This window comes from Chiloscyllium punctatum, chromosome 9 (genome assembly GCF_047496795.1).
Source record: "Chiloscyllium punctatum isolate Juve2018m chromosome 9, sChiPun1.3, whole genome shotgun sequence".
Classification (NCBI taxonomy): Eukaryota; Metazoa; Chordata; class Chondrichthyes; order Orectolobiformes; family Hemiscylliidae; genus Chiloscyllium; species Chiloscyllium punctatum.
In genome coordinates, this window is record NC_092747.1 from 24,798,587 (window position 1) to 24,823,364 (window position 24,778).

At 40.4% G+C, this 24,778-nt stretch overlaps 1 protein-coding gene across 1 annotated transcript in view; it reads left to right on the plus strand.

Annotated features, from left to right (window-relative positions):
• The window catches only part of p4ha3 (prolyl 4-hydroxylase, alpha polypeptide III), an 80,730-nt gene that overhangs the window by 47,586 nt on the left and 8,366 nt on the right, over positions 1 to 24,778 (plus strand). The window contains exons 8-11 of the mRNA XM_072577055.1: positions 9,715 to 9,779; positions 13,420 to 13,579; positions 16,615 to 16,677; positions 19,352 to 19,420. Coding sequence (XP_072433156.1) covers positions 9,715 to 9,779; positions 13,420 to 13,579; positions 16,615 to 16,677; positions 19,352 to 19,420 — 357 coding nt within the window. The remainder of the gene's footprint in view (positions 1 to 9,714; positions 9,780 to 13,419; positions 13,580 to 16,614; positions 16,678 to 19,351; positions 19,421 to 24,778) is intronic.

Genomic DNA, 24,778 nt, shown 5'->3' on the forward strand with positions numbered 1-24,778 from the left:
ATTCATCTTTGCGGGACATTGGTTTTGAGGATTGTGTTGGAGGAGGTGTTGTCGCCTATTCTTACTAATTGTGGTCTATGGGTCAGGAAGTCAAGGAACTAGTTTCAGAGGGGAGAGCTGTGACCTAGGTCTTTGAGTTTGGAGGTGAGTTTGTTTGGAATTATGGTGTTAAAGGCAGGGCTGTAGTCAATTAGCAAGAGCCTGATGTAAGTATTCCTGTTATCCAGATGTTCCAGGGATGAGTGCAGGGCCAGAGAGATGGTGTCTACAATCTGGTAGGCTGGAGTTGATGTGAGCCATGACTAACCTCTCGAAGCACTTCATATTTAATTTTATAAACACTCTCATTGAGGTGGAATTTCCTCTTGGCTGCATTAGTGGCGTAACTTATATGATGCACGACTTTAGCCTATCTCATGTGTCCTCCCTGGACCCTGGCCAGTTTCCCATTGAAATGAACAGGGAGCTTTCTAGTGCACTGAGTGGGGTGGCCAGGCTGTCCAACTCAAGTGTGGAGAAGGTAATACTCTGCAACATATTATACACCTAACACTATTCAAGATGAGAAATTAGGGTGGCATCTGGAGGGAGCAGGATACACAATTCGCTGCTCCCCTTTCTTCTCCTGTCCAGTTAAGAATGACAGACAAGGAAAATATCAGGAATCGGAAGAAATGTCTTACATCTGAAATACAGATCTGTCTTTCCTCTTTACAAATATTGAGTATTTAGAATTCTTGGTCTTTCATGGCAAATTTGCAGCATTAACATTTGCCTTTCTCTCTGGATGGATGAGTACAGAAGAATAAAATTCTTTTTATTCTCTACTCCAACAACATTCTTCAATTTAGGATTCACAGAGTGCCCTTTATTTCTCATTCCAAACATCCATTTTAAATGTGATGTAAATGTACAAGTCATCAAGGTAAAGATTTATGTCGATTCAAACAGGGAGGCAGCAAATTCTGCCTGGGATTGACAGAAGTATGTAATTTTTTTTCTGTTTCATTTATCAATCCCAAAGTAAAATCCTTTTATGGCAAGCTCTTTTACCATAGGGAAGGGAAAAAGAAGTAACTCCATATTTGAACATACCTTGACCTTATTCATCTTGTCTAAGTGCAGATTGTTGTGCATTGTGAGCTTATTGTTCTCTCAGTCATGTTCAGCTGACTGCAAGCTCCTGTTAATAATATGTTGCAGCTGGAGGGAGTGTTTACATTTCAGCTTTCCTTTCCCTCATACTCCTGTTCATTACCAATGATATTTTGAGAAACACCGAAAAATATTATTAGTGGTGAATTCCTAGTCTATTGCAAAGCCGAGTTGCTTATTCTTCTTGGCTTAGAGGGGGTTGTGGATTGTTCCAAGACAGATGATTGGGAGCAGAGTTGTGATTCAATGAAAACTCTGTTGCAACAGCATTGAAATTCATTTCTTTAAAAACAGTCAAAGCAAGTATCTTTGCCACTGGCACACACAACCAAGATGGAACAAAACCTTTTTGAATACCAATTGTTTGAAATTTGATGTGTTCATTAACTATAAAAATTGTCCCTGTATCTCTGCACTGATTCTAGTTAAAAACGCACAGGCATCTTGGAAATTAAAAATACTCTAATACAAACATACTCTAATGCAACTGGTATTCCCCAGCCTGGTCTGTTTAGCCACTCCCTTGGTTTTTTAGCTTCAATTGCGAGGCTGTGGTAAATCCTGTCTGGACTGACATGATTCAAAAGCTGCCAAAGACCAGAAATCTCCTAAAGCAAGCTGATGCCTTTGTATGGAAGTAACTACACTGGGAGTGTAGTTCCCAGCCTCACTGCTTTAAAGTGATAGCCACAATAACCATGTACTTATTTATATATATTTATATTAAATGTTTCATGTTTAATGTGTTTAATATTTAATATTTAATGTTTTAAATGTGCCAAAGCAGTTCATAACAGTATTATGGAACAAAATCTGACAGGTAGCCACACAAGGAGAAATTGAGACAGATGACCAAAAGCTTGGTCAAAGATATTGTTTTGAAGAACATTTTAAAGAAGGAGAGAGAGAGAGAGTAGAAGAAGTACAGGGAGGAAATTCCAGACTTTAGGGTCCAACTAACAATGATTAGAGTGGTACTGGAAAAGCACAGCAGGTCAGGCAGCATCCGAGGAGCAGGAAAATCGACGTTTCGGGCAAAAGCGCTTCATCAGGAATGAGACACTCCTCTCGTTCCTGATGAAGAGCTTTTGCCCGAAACATCAATTTTCCTGCTCCTCGGATGCTGCCTGACCTGTTGTCCTTTTCCAGCACCACTCTAATCTTGAGTCTAATTTCCAGCATCTGCAGTCCACATTTTTGTCCAGCTAACAATGGTCAAGTGATTAAAATCATAGATGTGCAAGAGGTCAGAATTGGAGGAGAGCCGAGATTTCAGAAGGGTTGTGCAGTGATTGTAATGAGGTCAGTCAGGTGGACATCATTGAATATAAGTTCCCTGATTGGGGCTGTTAATCTGGTCCAATCAGGGAGAACTGGCTAAACAGGAGTGTCAGAGATTCTGTTCGCTCTGAGAGCTGGCTCAGATGGAACTGGATCAGTGCCAAGGACTCTCCACATGTAAATAAAGGTGATTCGGTTCCAGGGTACCTGCCTCTGTTGAGTTATCTCAGGTTGTATTTATTCATTCAGGGGATGTGAGAGGTATTGGTTTGGCCAGCATTTATTGTCTATTGCTAATTGCCTTTGATAAGATGGTGATGAGCTGCTTTCTTTACTGTTGCAGTCCATTTGTTGTAGGGAGATCCTGAATGCTATTAGGGAGGCAGTTCCAGGATTTTGACCCAATGATACTGAAGGAACTGCAATATAGTTCCAAGTCAGGATGGTGAGTGACCTGTCTTAGCTGTATCCTCATCATCTCTTAACAGGACAAAGTGACCAACTTAGAGGTCCTGGAGTGTGCTAATTCCATTAACATACTCATTCTTTAGCTAATGGTGGCTGTACTGGTTCAGCCACATTCTGCAGATGGATGACCATTTGGTAGTAGACCCAAAGACCTCCTGTACAGAGAACTGCCCACTGGATTACGATCTCCTGGTCTCCATACCTCCAAAATAAGGACACCTGGAAGTGAGATATGAAGTTGATGGACATTAGTACTGACAACTGGGAGGCAATTGCTGTTTGGAGGGGTGTTGGAAGAGGTGATCAGAATCACAAAGGTCAGCTACCCAAGAGTGAGACTGAGAGAGAGAAAGGAGGCCAGCAAAACATGCAGCTTCTCATCCCAGTTATTTCTTTGCAGCAAATGTGGCAGAGCCTGCTCTGCTAGAGTGGAGATTCTCAACCACATCAGCTAATGCTTTATACAGGGTTGACCAACAAGATGCAAGTCACCCCCTTATGAACTGGGAGGCTGACACACACTGGCAGTGTAGGAGTAAGATTTGATAAATTGTTCTTAATGAAAGCCCAATAATTGACACACAAACAACAGTTCAATTTTCACAACTTCCATTTCAAATCATATTTTGCATTTGCTGGGAAAGCAACTCTTGCTTTATATATTTGAAGCTGTGAGGATGTGGAATTACATTTCCAGGTTAAGTGGTTGAAGCTTAGCCTATGTTCACATTCAAGATTAGATTGAATAGGTGGATAAAGGATGTGGTGTTGAGGTATATAGAGGCAGGATTGGCATTCATATGTTTCCTCATATGAATGGAAGGATTGTTCTGGATGAATGCCTATTCATTTAGTAGAACAACTCCTCGAATGCATAATTCATAAAGACCATAAAAGATCGGATCAGGAATAGGGCAGTCAGCCCTTTGAGCTTTCTCTGCCGTTCAATAGGATCATGGCTGATCCAGCACTCCTCACACCCACTTTCTTGTGTTTCTTCATAACCCTTGGTTCTCCTAATGATCAAGAATCTATCTCAGTCTCAAATATACACAAGGACTCTACTCCCACAGCTCTCTGTGGCAAGGAGTTTCAAAGACTCACAACTCACTGAGAGAAGCAATTTCATCTCATCTCAGTCTTAAATTGATTTCCTTTTATCCTGAGACTATGCTTTCTGGTCCTAGACTCTCCAATGAGGGGAAACATTGTCTTAGCATCTACCCTGACAAGCCCCGAAAGAAAATGTTTCAATGAGATCACCTCTCATTCTTCTAAACTCCAGTGAGTAGAGTCCTAACATGTTTAGCCTTTGCTTGTAAGACAGTCCCTCCATACCAGGGATCATCCTTCTCTGAACTCCAATGAAATAATATTTTTCCTTAAATAAGGGGACCAAAACTGCTCTCAGTACTTCAGATGTGGTCTCACCAGCACGTTGTACAGTTGCAGTAAGATTTCTTATGATATATAAGAACTTGACTTCAACAAATTATAGAGGTTAAAAACAATGACTGCAGATGCTGGAAACCAGATTCTGGATTAGTGGTGCTGGAAGAGCACAGCAGTTCAGGCAGCATCCAAGGAGCTTCGAAATCGACGTTTCGGGCAAAAGCCCTTCATCACAAATTATACCCATGTATTACAAATAATTGGCTTAATTTATCTAAAACAGCATCAAAATTGCACAATTGTGTCTGATGCATAATTTTGTATTGGAAAATGTGTGACTGGAATGAATTTTTTTTTAGTGAATCATTATTTCCAGATTGATTTTGTGTTCACTCTAGCTTGATATTTGGAACCCATTAAGCAAGCAGTGAAATATCTTTTCTCATTTCAAGAAATCACCCAGGATGACCTGGGTGGTGTGGTAGAATTAGCACACTATCAAAATCCCTTTCATAGAATCCCTATAGTGCAAAAGCAGGCCATTCAGCCCATCAGGTCCACACCAATCCTTGAAGAACATCCCACCTATATTTACCCCTTACCCTATCCCTGCATTTTCCTTGACTAATCCACCTAGCCTGCACATGCCTGGACACTATGGGCAATTTAGCATGGTCAATCCATCTAATCTGCATATCTTTGGGCTGTGGGAGGAAACCCACACAGGCAAAGGGAGAATGTGCAAACTCCATATAGACAATTGCCCATGGCTGGAATCATACCTAGCTCCCTGGCACTGTGAGGCAGCAGTGCTAACCACTGAGCCTACTGTGCCTTTGGATTTGTTAATGATTTTCTTGCATTGCTGGTTGCTCTCCCCCTGCTCTGACAGCTCTCCCTACCTTGAACGGTGCCATTCACCTACATCGCACCTTGACTGTGAGGCTACTTTTCAAGCACAAAAACAGGGTCATGTTGGGGATACATTTAGTCAACACTGAAAGATGGTGATAGGTCCCAGAGGATTTTACATCTCTCATTAATGGAACTGTTTCCCAGGATTGCCATTATGAACAAACACAGAAAATGCTGGAGAAACTCAACAATTCTGGCAAAAGGAGAGTCATATTGACCTCGAAGCATTAACTCTGTCTCTTTCTACAGAGATTGCCAGACCTGCTGAGTTTCTCTAGCATTTGTTAAATTTGTTTCAGCACTTGCAGTGTTTTGCTTTTATGACCACTCGGAAGATGACTGTAAACCTGAGGAAATAGTAGTAAAGGCCTTGAGGCTGTTTAATGTAGGGAAACAATTTTGTGGTGGCATAATCTCCTTCCAGACTGAGCCCAGAAATGGCAGCTGTTCATCTTGTACATGGAATGAATTCTAAAACAGGAAAATGGGATTGTTTTTTACTACTTGTTTATCTGAAGTGAGTATCTCTGCACAGCCTGGATTGTTGTGCATTTCTTAAAGCCCTTGAGAAGGAAGTGTTGAGCTGCCTTCGTGAACTGCTCATTCCATGTGTATATGGACAGCCGCATGCTGTTAGGAAGAGAGTTCCAGGATTGACCCAACGTCGGTGAAGGAACAATGATTTAGTTTTAAGTCAGGACTTGGAGATCAACATCTTCTTGTACCCATGCATCTGCTACCCTTGTCTTTCTAGGTGGTAGAGATCAAAACTTTGCAACTTGCTGTCAAAGGAGCTGTAGAAAGTTGGGGAACCCTGCAGTGACTGTGCACTGGTGGTGGATGAGGTGCAGATCAGGCAAGCTGGATTTCCCTGGATAGTGCTGAGCTTCCTGAGTGTTGTTAGAGCTGCATTCATCCAGGCAAGTGGGGAATATTCTATCACACTCCTAACTTATGCCTTATAGATGGTGAATAGGTTTTGAGGTGTCAGTTAATGGGTTACTCACTCAGAGAACTCTCAGCACTGGAGCTGCTTGTGTAACCACAGCACTTACATGGCTTGTCCAGTTATATTTCTGGTCAGTGATAATCCCTAGAAAGTTGATAGTTATGGATTCAATAATGGTAAAGCCATTAAATATCAAGGGAAGATGATTTTGAGATGGTTATTGCCTCTCACTTGTCTGGCATGAATTTAACTTTGGGTTGAGAAACCAATAGAAGACAAGGCCTGATTGTCTTGCCCAAAAAGGAAGAACTCCAGCCAAAAAGACAATCTTTCCTGAATATTGTGCACATTCCTGCAGGAGGCAAACTCTGGGATGATTCCATCATGGCATCATCACATTATAGTACAAAACTCTAATTTAGTTAATTATCTAGAACCTGTTTGGGTTTCTTTCTAATATCCCCCACCTTCTCCTGGAGGAACTAATTTTTGTGAGGGTGCAGCTCCTGGGTGAACGTTGTATCCAAATGACTGACTTTCATTTTGGCCAAGAGATTATCCTGAGATGTTCCACCTCCAAATCTTTAACCGAATGCCTCTAGAATATGATGAAGCACAGTCTTTCCAATTGTTTCCCTTCTGCAATAAGCCATAGATCTTAATGTCAATTGTAGTTCCCCTGATTCAGTTCAGCTCTGTGATTGAGTGCAGTAATATTTGGGAAGGTATGATGCAAAACTGTACTGAAATTTGGCAAAGGTACTCATAACCTCATCTTAATGGTCTTCCATTAGGCATTTGCTTCTGGATTCAGAAGTGTCAAAAAAGCTGAAGACACAATCACCAGTGCAAACTATTCACTGCTTCAATTTTTTCCCCTTATTCTTCTCCTATTGAGGCTAATGGTTCACAGTATGTTACAGTTCCTTGGTACCAATATCTTTTCAATATTTTACAAAAGTGGCATTCTTGCATCTGTGACCAGGTATGAAGCTCCAGTCTTCATGGTACATCACATGTGAAAATGTACACCCACTATCCTTCATTGAAACCCGTAGACCTGGCTAAGTCCATGTTCCAACATTATTAACCATATTGTTGAACAGCCATGAGACAAGATATGCTGCTGCTTTTAGCCATGTTGCTTCAATTTTATCTTAGAACATTCAAATTGCTTTGTGAAACTGGTCTATCTGTGAGCTTTGCCTAAATTCAGTTTCAAAGACAATCCCCCATTCACACACAGCACCAATTTTTCCTAAAACTACTTTCTCATATCAGCCTACCACATACAACAGGGCAGGGGAGATAGCTTAGTGGTATTATCAATGGATTGTTAATCTTGAGACTCTGATAATGTTCTGAGGACCCAGATTCAAATCCTGCCTTGGCAGATGGTGGAATTTTGATTCAATACAAAAGAATCTGGAATTAAGCATCTAATGATGACCATGACTCCATGCTTCACTAATGTCTTTCAGGGAAGGAAACTGCCATTCTTCCCTGGTCTAGTCTACATGTAATTCCACACCCACAGTAATGTGGTTGAGTCCTAACCCACCTCTGAGCAAATAGGGATAGGCAATAAATGCTGGTCTAACCAGTGATGCCCACATCCCACAAATGATTTTTTAAAAAATCACTCGACTCCATTGTTCTCGCATGTTCCTACACAATAGTTAGAACCCATTAACCATGTGGTACAATTCAATTTATTTGGGTTATAGGTGGCAGGAAGTCTGGCACACGCGCAGATTGAGAGAAAATGTTGTCATTGCTTTATAGATGTGATATCAGCAGTTTTATTTAAGACAATCAAATTGCTTCATGAAACTAAGTTTCCAGAACAAATGCGTTTCCCCCACTTCCATCATGATTCATTACTAAAGCAACACTGTGGCAAGAAAAGGCGACAGCGCCCAATCAGATATATTACGTTAAGAGGAAAGCCGATTGTTTGAAAATGTAAAGGGAAAATACTACAGATGCTGGAAATTTGAAGATGTGGAGAAAGAAAGAGCATTAACGTTTCGAGGGTGGTATGATTCATTTTCATCAATTTTGTTTCTCTCCCACTGAAGCTCCCAGAGCTATTAAGTTTCTCCAGCATTTTCTCTGTTTGTTCAAAAACATTCTGACCAGGAATCTCTGATAACTGAGCACTAGGAGGATTAATTGAGTCAAGGAAACTCCACAGACAGATGAAACTCATGGGCTGTACCTGATTCTGAGATTTTTTAACTCCATTCCAAGAGTTTCTAATTTTCACCATTGTAACCTGCTACAAGTGCCTACTCCTGACAGTCTCCAAACTGAGGAGAAGCATTTCCTTGTCCTCCATAATTTTCATGGAGTTAGACTGCCCTGTAATTTTGATCCCTGAAAGTATCAAGAGTGGAAACTATAAGCACTCAAAACTTCTCTAGCTTGTGTAAACAAATATTGTGCAATTGGTGACATAGAACAGAGAGCCAGAGTTGTCAATCACCCAGTCTTTTTCCCTGGGGTTCAGCTGTTTTAACAGACTAATAGATGTCTGGGCTCTCAGCCAAGCTCCATTATATATTCTTGGCTCTCTCTGGACGGCTGGCACTCAATTGACTCAGAGGGAAAGATGTATTTTTAAGTGGCAAGTTATCAATCAATGGCCTCTTTTAAAGTTTTTTAAAATGTTACTATAGAGTTTCATGTTACTATATAGTCAGTGAATATGTATAGAAGCTTAGGATGGAGAGTCTGAGGAGCCATAGGAATTGGGTGGGAGAATTTGGGAGGTGAGAGCATGTTTAGGGTGAGGTGCTAGAGAACCGTACTGTTTTTATTGTAACTGAGTTAAGACCAGTAGAACTGAGGTGAACCTTTTAAACAATCAAGAGTATCCTGATGATGAAGGGCTCTTACCCAAAATGTCAATTCTCCTGCTCCTCAGATGCTGCCTGACCTGCTGTGCTTTTCCAGCGCCACACTCTTGACTCTGATCTCCAGCATCTGCAGTCCTCACTTTCTCCTTCCTGAACCTTTTAAACAACCTGCCTTAGCACCTGGTTGTCCAAGTGACTCTCTCTGGCTTTCTGGGTTTGGCTAGCCTGACTACAACCCCCATTTAAAAGTAAGCCATTGTTATTATCCAACTATTACACCCTGCTCTAACATTGAGTTCATTGTGCAATGACTATGAAAGAGTTAACCAATATCCAAACTGAACTGTCATCTGTTTTCTCCTCAAAGCTGAGAAAATGAAGAAATGAAAATCTTTGAAGCAGACTATCTTTTTTAACAAAGAGGCTTTAAAACTTTGCACCTTTGTGATTGTTTAATGAGACCATGACTGGCAAACATTTAAGATAATTCAGCATCAGATTTTGATTCCAGGAAGGGTCACTGGACCTGAAACATCAACTCTGATTTCTCTCCACAGATGCTGCTGAGCTCTTGCAGTAATTACTGTTTTGATTTCTGATTTACAACATTCGCAGTTCTTTTGGTTTTTATATACGATTGATTGCTGGCTGAGTGATCTGAAGTGCACTGACACTTTTCTCTTGGGTCAACAGTTGCAGAGATCAGTGGTGGCCTCTGGAGAGAACCAGGCTGCAGTGGAGTATCGGATCAGCAAAAGGTAAAATCTGTTGGCAAGCTTCCAATTACATTCCTTACCTGCCAATGGATTAGTCTGTCTCTGACCATGTTTGCCTTCAATTTGATCTAACTCTGATGATTCAGATTAGCTTGCAGCTAACTTTAAATTCAATATATGTTGTCATCTTAACTGCAAGACTTTTTAAATTCCCCTTTTTAAACTTTCCTGTCTTCTTCCACCTTGCCAGAGGTTACGTTATGCATTGCTGGAGCTTTGCGAATTTTGCTTCAGACCTACAGCAAGGTGATTGACTTTTAACTGCCCTAATGGATTGACAGTAAATGCTAACCTGTCCAATGATGCTCACATCCTGTGAATGAATACCTAAAAAAGTCTTGGAAACATTGTAATTTTTGTTCTGCTTTTTTTAAATTTTGAAATGTTGTATAATTCTAGAAGGTAGAGTTTAAGTATCCAACATTGTTTCACAATCATTGCCAATTATAAGGTGGAATGGTCCACAGTAATAGATTTCAGAAGAACATAGACAGACTGGCGAGATGGGCAAACATATAGCAGATGCAGTTGAATGGAAGAGATGCATTTTTGCAGCGAAAGACAACGTGACCTAAATGACAAGATTTTAAAGTGAGTTCAAAAATAGAAAATCCGAACAGTATGCTTTTAAAGTGTCAGGATAAATTGAGATGGCTATTTAAAAATGCCTGGGGTTAGAACATGGAACATAGAACTTTAGAGCACAGTACAGGCCCTTTGGCCCTCAATGTTGCACCAACCTGTGAAAATAATCTGATGCCCATCTAACCTATACCGTTTCATTATTATCCACATGTCCAATCCCCATTTAAAAGCCCTTAACATTAGCGAGTCTACTATTGTTGCAGGCAGGCCGTTCCACAACCCTACTACTCTCTGAGTGAAGAAACTACCTCTGACATCTGTCCTAAATCTATCACCCTTCAATTTAAAGTTATGTCTCCTTCTGTAAATCTTCACCATCTGAGGAAAAGGGCACTCACTGTCTAACCTACCTCACCCTCTGATTATCTTATACTTCTCGATTAAGTCTCCTCTCTACCTTCTTCTTTCCAATGAAAACAGCCTCAGTTCCCTCAACCTTTCCTCAAAAGACCTTTCTTCCATACCAGGCAACATCGTAGTAAAGCTCCTCTGAACCCTTTCCAAAGCTTTCACATCCTTCCTATAATGCGGTGACCAGAACTGCACACAATACTCCAGGTGCAGCCTTAGCAGTACTTTGTACAGCTGAAGCATAACCTCATGGCTCCAAAACTCAATCCCCCTACCCATAAACATCAGCACACCATATGCTTTCTTAACAACCCTATCAACCTGGGTGGTAACTTCCAGGGCTTTATGAACCTGGACACCAAGATCTCTCTGTTCATCAAAACTGCCAAGAATTTTATTATTAGCCCAGTACTCTGCATACCTGTTACTTCGCCCGAAATGAACTACCTCACACTTTTCCACATTAAACTCCATTTGTCAGTTCTCAGCCTAGCTCTGCATCTTGTCTATGTCCCTCTGTAACCCACAACATCCTTCACCACTATCCACTCTGCCTACCTTAGTGTCATCTGCAAATTTAGTAACCCATCCTTCTATGCCCACATCCAGATCATTTATAGAAATGACCAACAGTAGTGGCCCCAAAACAGATCCTTGCAGCACACCACTGGTAACTGAGCTCCAGGATGAACATTTCCCATCAACCACCACCCTCTGTCTCCTTTCAGCTAGCCAATTTCTGATCCAAACCACTAAATCAGCTTCAATCCTGAAACTCCATATTTTGTGCAATAACCTACCATGTGAAATCTTACCAAACACCTTACTGCAGTCCATGTATACCACATCAACTGCTTTACCTTCATCCACCTGTTTTGTTACCTTCTTGAAGAAATCAAAAGGTTAGTGAGGCACAACCTACCCTTCACAAAACTGTGTTGACTATCCCCAATTAAATTATTCTTTCCAGATGATTATAAATCCTATCTCTTATAACCTTTTCTAACATCTTACCCCCAACCGAAGTAAGGCTCACTGGTTTATAATTACTAGGGCTGTCCCGATTCCCCTTCTTAAACAAGGGAACATCATTTGCTATCCTCCAGTCTTCTGGCACTACTGCTGTCGACAATGATGTCATAAAGATCAAAGCCAAAGGCTCTGCAATCTCCTCCATGGCTTCCCAGAGAATCCAAGGATAAATCCCATTCAGCCCAGGGGTATCTATTTTCAGATTTTCCAAAATTGCTAAAATCTCCTCCGTCAACCTCAATCCCATCTAATCTTGTAGCCTGTATCTCCGTATTCTCACTAACATTGCCCCCTTTTCCAATGTGAATACTGACGAAAAGTATTCATTAAGCGCTTCCCCTATGTCCTCAGATTCCACACACAACTTCCCAGTACTATCTTTGATTGGCCCAAATCTTACTCTAGTCATTCTTTTATTCCTGATAGATCTATAGAAGGCCTTAGGGTTTTCTTTGATTCTATCCACCAACAACTTCTCATGTCCCCTCCTGGCTCTTCTTAGCCCTCTCTTTAGATCTTTCCTGGCTAACGTATAACTCTCAAGACCCCTGAGCTTTCACGCCTCATCCTCACATAAGCCTTTTTCTTCCTCTTGACAAGAACTTCATCATCTTTGGTAAACCATGGCTCCCTCACTTGACAACTACCTTCCTCCCCGATAGGTATATATTTATCAAGGACCTGCAGTCACTTTTCCTTGAATAAGCTCCACATTTCAAGTGTGCCCATCCCCTGCAGTTTCCCTCCCCATCCTGTGCATCCTAAATCTTGCCTAATCACAACATAATTGCCTTTCTCCAAGTTGTGCCTCTTTCCCTGTGGTATATACCTATCCCTGCCTATTGCTTTTTTAAACATAACCGAATTATGGTCATTATCACCAAAGTGCTCACCTACCTCTAAGTCTAACACCTGGCTGGGTCCTTGGATGTTATAATAGAGACATGCAATTTCTTTTGTGATTTTAATGTCAAGGCTGGTAAGAACAAGAGCAAAGGTCGTAGGGCAGTTTCAACCTGACACACTTCATAGGAACAGGGATGGGAAGATATGTGAGGTATGGGGTGGGAGGTAGAGACCTGGTCAAAAATATGGAAAGGCTGTTGAAGGAGAGAAGCAAGTGGCAAAGCAGATTCAGAATGACCATTGCAAGTGGGGAACAAAACAGCATTGTTGGGACCAGTGCAGCTGCAAGTGGATTGCAAAGGAAATATATAAAAAACATTGAAATTGAAGACTGCGATATCTGCGCTAACACAATTACTTCAAATGTAATGAATTGACTCTGAATTACATTGAGATTGTATAATAGAAATGTAAGCTCTTTTGTTAACTATGAACTATTTCATTCCTAATATAAGTTTCGATCATCAATTACTTCTTTCAACAATTAATGTTTTATTCCTTCTGTTTTAACAAAGGTCTTCATATGTTTTTGGTATTTGGGGTTATCATTTAAAGCCCTTTTCTCCTAATCATTTTCACCCCCTTCATCATGGCTCACTCATTTTTATGCTCACCACATAATAGGAGCTATCATTGGTTGTTCATTTTTTTTCAGTAACCATGAATATATTTGTGTGTTCTTTCTCAGTGCCTGGCTCAAAGACACTGTGGATCCAGTGATCAGAAAGTTGGATCAACGCATTTCATATCTTACTGGCTTAAATGTGCAGCCGCCTTATGCAGAGTATCTCCAAGTAGTCAACTATGGGATTGGAGGTCACTATGAGCCACACTTTGACCATGCAACGGTGAAAACAATAGTCTATTATGGAATATATCACAGCATGTAGATGTGTTTTATTGCATTATATTTCTATTACAATTTGATTTATTATTGACAGTCCCTTGAAACTGGAATGAAATCTGCCATGATTTGTGCTTTCTCAGCTGTCCAAGCTGGCCAATCCTAGTGCCATGGGTCTTTGGGCAGAGTGAGGGGTGCTCAAGCCAAGATTCTACACTCCCATCTTCCACTTCTTTTACTTCACTACTGTAAACTTTCTGCGGCCAACTATGCTGCCACTTGTTGGCTGATGTGCCACTACATGGCATGATTTGCAACAAATTCTTCTCATGTACCAACATCAATTGGTCCCTTTTCAATGAGGCCTTCAGTTTGTCCTTAAAATGCTATGCCTGTCCTCCCTTGAGATCACGTGAAACTCATGAGTTGTGGAAATAATAATATGATTATGGGTGCAGTGACAGAGAAATTGGCTTCAGTGAAGAGAGTGGAATTTGTTTGCCCACTTTGAATTTAGATAGCCTTGGAGAGACCACTGGTGAATATTTTCCAGTGTCCAGAGATGCCTTTAGTCAATGAGTAAAGCCTCATGGTCATATGGAAGAGTGGTGAACAATAGCAATGTAGACTTTGTCCTCTTATGAAGATCTACATTGTTGAAAGCTCAATAGTTTAGATAGATATTGAAGTACTTGTGTACTACAATTTATGTAGTGTTAAGGTGTATTGGGGTATGTTTGACATGTGATCATGTGTTATAGTAGATGTTGAGTTTTATGTCCATCACAATGTTTGTATTATGTAACGAATGTGATGCAGCTCATGTATGCTGGAAATTATTAGATTATTGTACGATGTGTAGCATATTATAGTGGGTATTGGCTTATGTTAACAGTTTTGCTCAGATAAGCTTGCACTTGCACAGAATGTATGTAAGACAATTATGGGTGAAGTAATACTTCTTTCTCAGAGAGGTCAATGTAAATCTACAATTATTTTAAAAGTTCTCTGAGCTAAGGCAAAAACAAAACAAATCTCCCTTTTCATTAAGCACCAAAGTGATAGAAAGGTCATTGCCTGTGATATCAAACTGCATTCAACAATAACCTGCTCACTACTGTTCACTTCAAGTTGCACCAGATCCACTCAGATTGTGACCTTAATATATCTTTAATCCCAACATGAATAAAAGCTGAACTCAAGAGAGGAAGTGACAATGACTACTCTTGGCATCAAAATTGCATTTGACTTGGTGTGGCATCAAGGAGCCCGAGCAAATCCACTATCATTGGGAATCAAGTGACAAGCTCTGCTGGTTGGAGTCATTTCTGGCACAAAGCAAGATGGTTGTGGTAGATGGGGATCAGTCATATCAGCTTCAGGACATCTCTGCAGGGGTTCCTCAGTGGAGAGTCCTAGCTCCAGCCATCTTCAGCTGCTTTATCAATGACCTTCTTTCCATTATAAATTCAGAGGTGAAATGTTCACATGATGCAAGCTCTTCTCTAAGGGTCATACCATCCTGACTTGCAACTAATTTACCATTTCTTTACTGTCGCTGGGTGAAAATCCTGGAACTACCACCCTAACAGCAATATACATAACACCTCATGGACTTCAGCAGAATCAAGACTACCATATTTCAAGGGTATTTAGGGAGAGGCAATAAAGACTGGATTAGCCAAAGCTGCCTGGACCCCATGAATGAATTTTTAAAAACTGCACAATATTCAATGCTATATGCGACTGCTTATTACTGAAGAAGTCCATGGCTAAATGCAGCAAGATCCAACAACACCTAGGCTTTGCCTGATACATAAGTGCCAGGCAATGACCATCTTCAACAAGAGAGAATCTAGCCATTGCCTCTGGACATTCAATGGCATTACCATTATTGAAAACTCTCATCAACATCCTGGGCATCACCATTAACTGGACTCACCATATAAATACTCTGGCTACAAGAGCAAGTCAGAAACTGGGAATACTGCAGTGAATAACTCACCTCCTGACTCCCTAAGGCCTATCCATCATCTACAAGGCACAAGTCAGTAGTGTGACGGAATATCCCTCACTCACCTGATTAAGTGCAGTTCCAACAATGTTTAAGAAGTTTGACACTATCCTAGTTGAAGCGGCCTTTTTGATTGGTACCACATCTACAAACATCCACTCCCTCCATCTCTGACGTTCAGTAGCAGCAGTGTGTACCATCTACAAGATGCAGCACCCCCAGGGGCTTTGGACAGCACTTTCCAACCCATGACCACTACTACCCAGAAAGATGAGGGCAGGATTAGATTAGATTACTTACAGTGTGGAAACAGGCCCTTCGGCCCAACAAGTCCACACCGCCCCGCCGAAGCGCAACCCACCCATACCCCTACATTTACCCCTTACGTAACGCTACAAGCAATTTAGCATAGCCAATTCACCTGACCTGCACATCTTTGGACTGTGGGAGGAAACCGGAGCACCCGGAGGAAACCCACACAGACACTGGGAGAATGTGCAAACTCCACACAGTCAGTCACCTGAGGCGGGAATTGAACCCAAGTCTCTGGCTCTGTGAGGCAGCAGTGCTAACCACTGTGCCACCGTGCCGCCCACAAAGGAGATATTGGGAACACCACCACCAAGTTTCCCTCCAAGTTGCTCACCATCCAGACTTAGAAATATATCATCATTCCTTCACTGTCACTCTGGCAACATGTTGGAATGCCCTACCTTAGAGCATTGTGCATGTATCTAAACGACTTGGATTGCAGTGACTGAAGAAGCCAGCCCACCATTACCTTCTGTGTGGCAATTAGGGGTGGGTAACAGATGATGGCCTCGTCAGTGATGCACATACAAATAATAGCAAGCTAATAGTTTATGCAGGATATCTTTGTGAATGGCATATGCTCCATTTGAAATTGGTTTTAATTCTTTAGTTTGTTTCATTCAGCTGGTTCATGTCACATATTTACTTCATAATCAAAATATTTAATGGTCAAAATGTTTGTTCAAAATTAATTACTTTTTGGTTTGCATTAGTCCCCGAACAGCCCATTGTACAAACTGAAGTCTGGAAACAGAGTGGCAACATTCATGATATATGTAAGTACTGATCGTATTCTGTTGATAAAAATGCATCTACTCTCAGATTTGTTAAGCTTTTGAGGAAAACGGAAATGTCTTTTTTTTTTGTTCCTGTCCCCATTTACATGAGAGTAGAGGCATTTTTCAGTGGAGTTTTACAGGGTCAATGTTGCTGGGTTTTTAAAAATTCATTCAGGGAACGTAGGTATCACTGGCCAATCCAGCATTTATTGCCCATTCCTTTTGCCTGGAGGGCATTTTAGAGTCTGGAGTCACATGTAGGTCAGACCAGATAAGGATGGCAGTTTCCTTTCCTAAAAGACAATAGCAAACCAGATGGGATTTTCAACAGGTTCATGGTCATCATTAGACTGTCAATTCTAGATTGTTTTATTGACTTCAAATTCCACCATCTGCCACGGTGGGATTTGAACCCAAGTCCCCAGAATATTATTTGACTGTCTGGATTGATAGGTCAATGACAATACTGCTAGGCTATTGCCTCCCTTATAGATCATGTTATGAACAATTGGAGAAAGGAATGTTTTCCAAATTTGCAGTGATACCAAAACTTGTGTGCAGCTAATTGTGCTAAATGATGTGCAACAGTACAAAGATACGTAACTGGCCAGGTCAGTGAGCTGAAAGGTTGTTGTGAGAATCTAACATAGGTGATTGTAAATTCTGAGGTAAGATTGGAGAAATAAGAATCTGGAGTATTTACAAATGTGATTCAAAGAATGGGACAGTGACAGGGAAGTGACTGGGGAATTTCCTGCATATATAGTCAAAAGTACTGGCTCAATATTCAAAGGAGCTCAATTAAGTAGATACATTGCTGAGAGATAAACATGGATGAGATTTGTAACCGTGAAGAAATATGTTTAAAGTTATTTCCAACCTGACCTTGGTGTGGACTTTATCAGGAGCACTGTGTTTAGTTTGGTTCTACATTATGGGAAGGAGTTCTTGTTTATGAATCGTGAGGGAGGGCATGAAGCAGGGCTGCTAGGGTACCTAAACAGAGAAAATGGACAACTTTGGGGGAAGGAGGCCTCGTGGGGAGAAGGATCAGACAGGCAAAGGTTTTTTTTCAGCGAAATGTAAAGCACGTGCTTAATTCCATATAAATACTGTGTCATCCATGTGTCATCCATGTTTGTATTGGCCTAATGCCAGCAGAATAAAGAAACCCTGCTTCACGATCTTTGGGTGGTCTGTGTGGTTAAGTTTCATTTTATGGTAGGAACCCATGCCTGCAGATTATTAGCCTGGGCCTCCTGGATCAACAGATCTGCAATTATTGCCACTATGTCACCACCTCCCCAATACAAAACACAACCCGATGTCTTGGAAAGTACAGTAAATGCTCACCCTCTCACCTTACAGAGGACTTTAGGATATAAAATTGCACTCATGAAATTTTTTATTTTTTGTTTCTTAAATAAAAAAACTTGCATTCATTTGGCATAGTGAAATGTATCAAAGCTCCTCAATAAGTGACAAGGTATGGATAGGAAGTTTCTATTCCCTAGTCCACAAGCCCATAGCGAGGGGATATAGCTTTAAAGAAAAAGGTAGGATCAGTAATAGGATTTGAGGGGAATCATTTTCACCCTGAGAGAGGTGGGGCTGTGAAATGTTGGACGGCTAGGCCTGTTGGTGGACACAGATGCACACAAAAAATGTAGGAAGTATTTGGAAATATGCTTGGAGTTCTGTAATGGATCAGGAAGCCAGCCAGGAGGTGGAATGTGGGAATAAATTGGAAGACTACTTGTTGGCCAGCAGTTATGATAGACTCCTTCAAAGATTTCATTTTTGTGATGAAATGAGCACAAAAAGAGATGACCTAAAGTTTGCTGATAGAGATTTTAAGGAGCTAGTCGAAGGAACAGAGATAAGCAGAATGTTCCAGAAAGGAAATCACAGATTTTGGGCATGGACATTAAATGTTGGAATGATGAACATTTCAGTTTGTCTTGTGCAAACACTAATGGGAGATCCAGCAAATAAATTTTGGATCTTTGACACAGGCACTCATTTTCTGTCCATTCTGAAAGTTGCTCTGTGTGTTTACAATGTGATTTGGCGTGGGTGTACTGCCTTCCATAGTCTACCAGAATTCTGCATATATGTATTCATTTATATACAATTATTTATCTGCAGGTATAGAAGCTAAACATAATAATTTTGCATTCTTTCTTCAAAATCAAGGCTTCCTCATCCATTCCAAATGCAATAGCTAAAGCAAAGGTATTAATTTGTGATGTTGTTCAAGCCTGATATAGGAACGTATTGAGTTCAGTAGTGTACGTTACTCCTGTGGTCATCTAAATTGTATATGAGCCAATATGCATTGCCTTTCGTAGAGTCATAGAGTCATGTCTTGGAACACTCGTTGTTATAGCTGCACTGTGACCAAAACCAGCAGTGTGTGTGTTTGTTTAATCTCTGTGAAGACTGACTGCCTTAACATTGAAAATGGTGCAGCTTAATCAAAGTGGTAACCAACTTTAATCTGTCTCTTCAATTAGGCTGTGCAATTTGGTTTCATGTAATGATATGGAAATAACAAATAAGGAAGACCATCCCACTGTGGTGGTTTACCCTGTCCCTTCATATTTATGAAAGTCGCGTAACATATATGCTGAAGGAGTTTTGATAAGGCCAACCTTGTGTTTTATTATAGTTAAGTGCAGTGGAAGCTGGCGGGTCAACTGCTTTCATTTACGCGAACTTCAGTGTTCCTGTTGTCAAGGTGAGTGAGATTTATCTTATTTTGAGGTGTGGTTGGTGGAATTCACTATGTTAGTCTAGACATAGTTATAAATTGATATTTATCTTGTCTGAATCTCAGGCATACAGACGGTCAGTTGGAGCTGAACAATTTACCTTGGAGTGCTATTGAGTTAAATATTGGAAAATCAGATAGTAGTCCATGATCATTTTCCAGCAACCCTTATAAGTGGTATGTAGTCATTAGACAAGGACAAGAGTGGGCTTACATTCAGTGCCCACCATAGACAAGATTCTGCCAGCAATCACTGACAAGGCTTGTAAGTGAGTAATGGACAAATATTGGAGGATGACCAACATATTTGGAACTGTGCCCTAGCTTGGAGTCAACAGATTTAGAACCAAGAAATAAGAGAATTTTTATGCATCCTCTTAATCTGTATTTAAAGAGAGGTTAGTCATAATAATTCCATGCTTACTGGAACTATGTTACGCGCCAGATCATTCTCAATGCCAGTGGAAAGCTTAGTTCCTCTAATGTTTGGCTAACCTTCGTGGTATAATCACACAGCAGGCTTAACTATTAAATTAAGCTTCATTTTTGCTCAGCTTTATTTTATACATTAAAGATGTTTTCCTGTGTGATTGACTCAGTGATGGAACTACATTCTTAATGACGGACATGAGCAGCAGCCTCCATGGTTCTTTTTTGTAATAGAAACCTAAATGGCAATTTTAACAATTTATGATATGAGTACAGGACAAATCAGACCTAAGAGTGAAATCTGGTTTCTTGGTCATGATATTTTTTCAGTTTTAATGTGATGATACTTTACTGAAATAAAAGAATGCAATGTAACAGATTTGATTTTAATAATAAAACAGAAGTTTATCACATAAAAGAAATTAAGCTAAAATAGAATAACTCAATCTATTTACATATAATGCAAATGTAACGACTTAGAAATACACCCCGATAAAATACAATTCCATTAATCCCAAAGGTTACACTCTTCTATAAATTCTGAAACAACAATGCTTTGCAGATTCTAAAAACACTCCATTATAGTACTTAAACCTAACAGAATCTCCTTCTCAATCATGTCTACAGATCTAATTTAGTTGTGACTTCAACTGTTAGACTGGAGAGCCTGATAGTCTCTTCCTGCAGTCTTCATACCTGACCTTAAACTTTCTCAAATAACTTCTCCAGGGTTTTGCCCAAACATTTCTGATCTGGAACTATTTTTGTACACCTTACTCTGTGGTAATCTATTTTTAACCAATCCAAACTACAGTATCTTCTCCCTTTTTTAGGAGCAGCTACTGTATACATATATCTTCAACTAAGAACTAATACTGAAGGATTTCTCTCCCAAGTATGGTGTTTTCCTGTAAACCTTTTTTTTAAAGAAGTCCCAAATCAGAAAGCCATGTTTACTACTCTATGTACTTTGTCTGCTTGTAAATTCTCTAAACATAAACAAAGCCTATTCATTTTTGGAGGCAATGTCTCTCTCAAACTGTTTTAAAAACACTCATTCCAATGGCTTTCTGTACCATGGTGCCAGTGCTCAGCTTCTTCATCCACACTGCAGCTATATCCAAACAAACTGAAAGAATCTCTAACCTATTGGGCAATTGCATTGGTGGTCATTCCTGTACTGCCCTCTGGGTCCCCTTGCCTGCTTCACTTTCAGACATACTCATCTGTTCCTGACCTCTGACCAAATCAGAACATCCTGCCCTACGTGGGGTCACTGCCTCCTCATACAAAGAATCCATACTTTCCCTCCCTAATGTGTTACACTGTCTGCCCCTCTTTCATCAAACACCTCACTCATTAAAATGTTAGTTTTATACTCTATTTCCTTAGCAGCACTCCTTCGCCTCGGCTGCATTAAAGAAACTTATATTTGTGGTCAGCTGAACTGGACCCAGAGAAACTAGATTCAACCATTGAGCTAATTAATGTTGTGGAGAAAATATAGAGAACCACCAGGAGATGCAGAGAGTTCTACAAGAAGTAGGTCTTTTATTTGCAAACAAAAAACCATGACACTGAGAAAGCTGATTCTCGAATGCCCACGAACCTCAGGGTCCGTGGATTTTAATTTTTTTTTACCATGTTTCTGTTAGCTTATCAGCATGTCCAACTATATTAATCAAAGTACCTCACTCTAGCTATGCAATAAACCAGTTATGTTAGTTCCCATTATCTCTTTAGTTGTACATTCTACTTGATGTTATTCTAATGTCACGGTTAGACATTTATTATCACTTCTACTACAGTGATCTTTCATTGCAGACTAACCTATCATGATAAATATTCAGCTATTGCATCTATTACAATAGTCTCCTGTCTCAAGCTGACTCTATTAACTATTAATTAGATATTTTAATGCCATGTCCCAAATATTTACAGTCCTAATCCTGTCATAATAACACTTAACAGAGAAACTTGCTTTATTACTTGTGTTATTCACCATAGTGACCTTTCAGCCTTAACCTTACTCTGCTAATTGGTGTAAGAATGTTCCACTATGGTTATCCCATCCTGATTCCCAGTGGTCTTCATGCTTTAACCCTTCCCAGGCTTTCATGTTCTTTATTTCTCACATTAACTACTCAGCTGTCACAGTAGAGCGTCTTTACCCTGTCTTCGCTGCAGAAAGAAGTCATCTTCATTGGTTTACACAGTACTTTTTAGTTATTGCTCATTGCAGGCTAGATTAGTTTTTAAGAACAAATTAACACTTTAAACTTCCCACTCACTAAATTCATAGATTTGTACTCAAATGCCTTAGTTGCTCCCATTTTAGTTCTTGGCATCTGCCCCTAAACCCATAATCTCAACAATACAGATTCTGTCAGGTGTAATATTGAGTGTGACGTCTCATACTGTGAAGTCTTCTCTAACTGAATGCAATCAAAAACTTCTCCAAATGTTAAAATATCCTAAATTACTTACACTGTTTCAAAATTCTTGTTACTTTTTGAAAAGTATATCATATCGTTTCAACTGAATCACCGATTTTACTTTCAGAATACCACTTCAAATGTTTCGACTAGAATGAGTATTTGGGTGAAATCTTAACTTCATATTTTCAATTCTTCCATCAATTTAAAGCAAATAATTGAATAGAGCCATCTCTTTTTCTTGTGCTGAATTTAATGTTATATCAAAGTAATTCAGTTCCTAATTGGAAATGTAGAAGTCCATATTACAGAGGAGGAAGTGCTGGATGTCTTGAAATGCAGAAAGGTGGATGAATCCCCAGGACCTGATCAGGTGTACCCTAGAACTCTGTGGGAAGCTAGAGAAGTAATTGCTGGGCCTCTTGCTGTGATATTTGTATCATCGATGGTCACAGGTGAGGTGCCAGAAGACTGGAGGTTGGCTAACGTGATGCCACTGTTTAAGAAGAGTGGTAAGGACAAGCTAGGGAACTACAGACCAGTGGGCCTGACGTCGGTGCTGGGCAAGTTGTTGGAGGGAATCCCGAGGGACAGTATGTACATGTATTTGGAAAGGCAAAGACTGATTAGGGATAGTCAACACGGCTTAGTGCGTGGGAAATCATGTCTCACAAACTTGATTGAGTTTTTTGAAGAAATAACAAAGAGGATTGATGAGGGCAGAGCGGTAGATGTGATCTATATGGACTTTGGTAAGGCATTCGACAAGGTTAGATCTCACGGAATACAGGGAAAACTAGCCATTTGGATACAGAACTGGCTCAAAGGTAGAGGACAGAGGGTGGTGGTGGAGGGTTGATTTTTCAGCCTGGACGCCTGTGACCAGTGGAGTGCCACAAGGAACGGTGCTGGGTCCTCTACGTTTTGTCATTTATATATGTGATTTGGATGCGAGCATAAGAGGTATAGTTAATAGGTTTGCTGATGACACCAAAATTGGAGGTGTAGTGGAAGGTGAAGAAGGTTAACTCAGATACAACGGGATCTTGATCAGATGGGCCAATGGGCTGAGAAGTGGCAGATGGAGTTTAATTCAGATAAATGCGAGGTGCTGCATTTTGGGAAAGCAAATCTTAGCAGGACTTATACACTTAATGGTAAGGTCCTGGGAGTGTTGCTGAACAAAAAGACCTTGGAGTGCAGGTTCATAGCTCCTTGAAAGTGGAGTCGCAGGTAGATAAGATAGTGAAGAAGGCATTTGGTATGCTTTCCTTTATTGGTCAGAGTATTGAGTACAGGTGTTGGGAGGTCATGTTGCACTGTACAGGACATTTGTTAGGCCACTGTTGGAATATTATGTGCAATTCTGGCCTCCTTCCTATCGGAAAGATGTTGTGAAACTTGAAAGGGTTCAGAAAAGATTTACAAGGATGTTGCCAGGGTTGGAGGATTTGAGCTATAGGGAGAGGCTGAACAGGCTGGGGCTGTTTTCCCTGGAATGTTGGAGGCTGAGGGGTAACCTTATAGGTGTTTACAAAATTATGAGGGGCATGGAAAGGATAAATAGGCAAAGATTTTTCCCTGGGTTCAGAGAGTCCAGAACTAGAGGGCACAGGTTTAGGGTAAGAGGGGGAAGATATAAAAGAGACCTAAGGGGCACCTTTTTCACGCAGAGGGTGGTATGTGTATGGAATGAGCTGCCAGACGAAGTGGTGGAGGCTGGTACAATTGCAACATTTAAAAGGCGTTTGGATGGGTATATGAATGGGAAGGGTTTGGAAGGGTGTTGGCAGGTGGGACTAGATTGGGTTGGGATATCTGGTCGGCATGGATGGGTTGGACCAAAGGGTCTGTTTCCATGCTGTACATCTTTATGACTATGACTCTAAGTGTGCAGATTGAATCTGCTGGCTTCTGAATTACTGGTATAGCTGATATCTGAATTGCTTGAGCTTCCTTTTAGCAGCAAGGGGCGCAGTAAAACATTCCATGCCATTGCTGATCAGGTTGGTCTATTATTCTGACTCCAATCATTCTTCTTGGGATCTCTGAGCATTTACTTTAGGATTTCAAACCACAATAAAACCACAGATTACTTTTGCAGTGTTAAAACATCCCACCCCAAGTGCTGGCAGCAAAAAGAAACATCTGGCTTTGAGAAATGTCAAGATGTCTGAGATGGAGCGGAAAGTTTATTGGAAAAAACGAGTTCATATAAGTGAAACCTAATCTGTCAGAATTCACATAAAGCCTGACGTTGGTGGTAATTGCTTTCACAAGATCTTCTTATAATGGTTTATAATCATTTTCAGTCAAATTCTGTAAATTCATGGTTGTGGAATATATAGGTCTGACGTAGTAACAAGGACAATTTTGCAAGACAAATGCTGAAATCTGAAACAAAAATCAAATAGAATTAAATTTAATTAAAAATTATATCAAATAAAGTTCAGTGTAAATA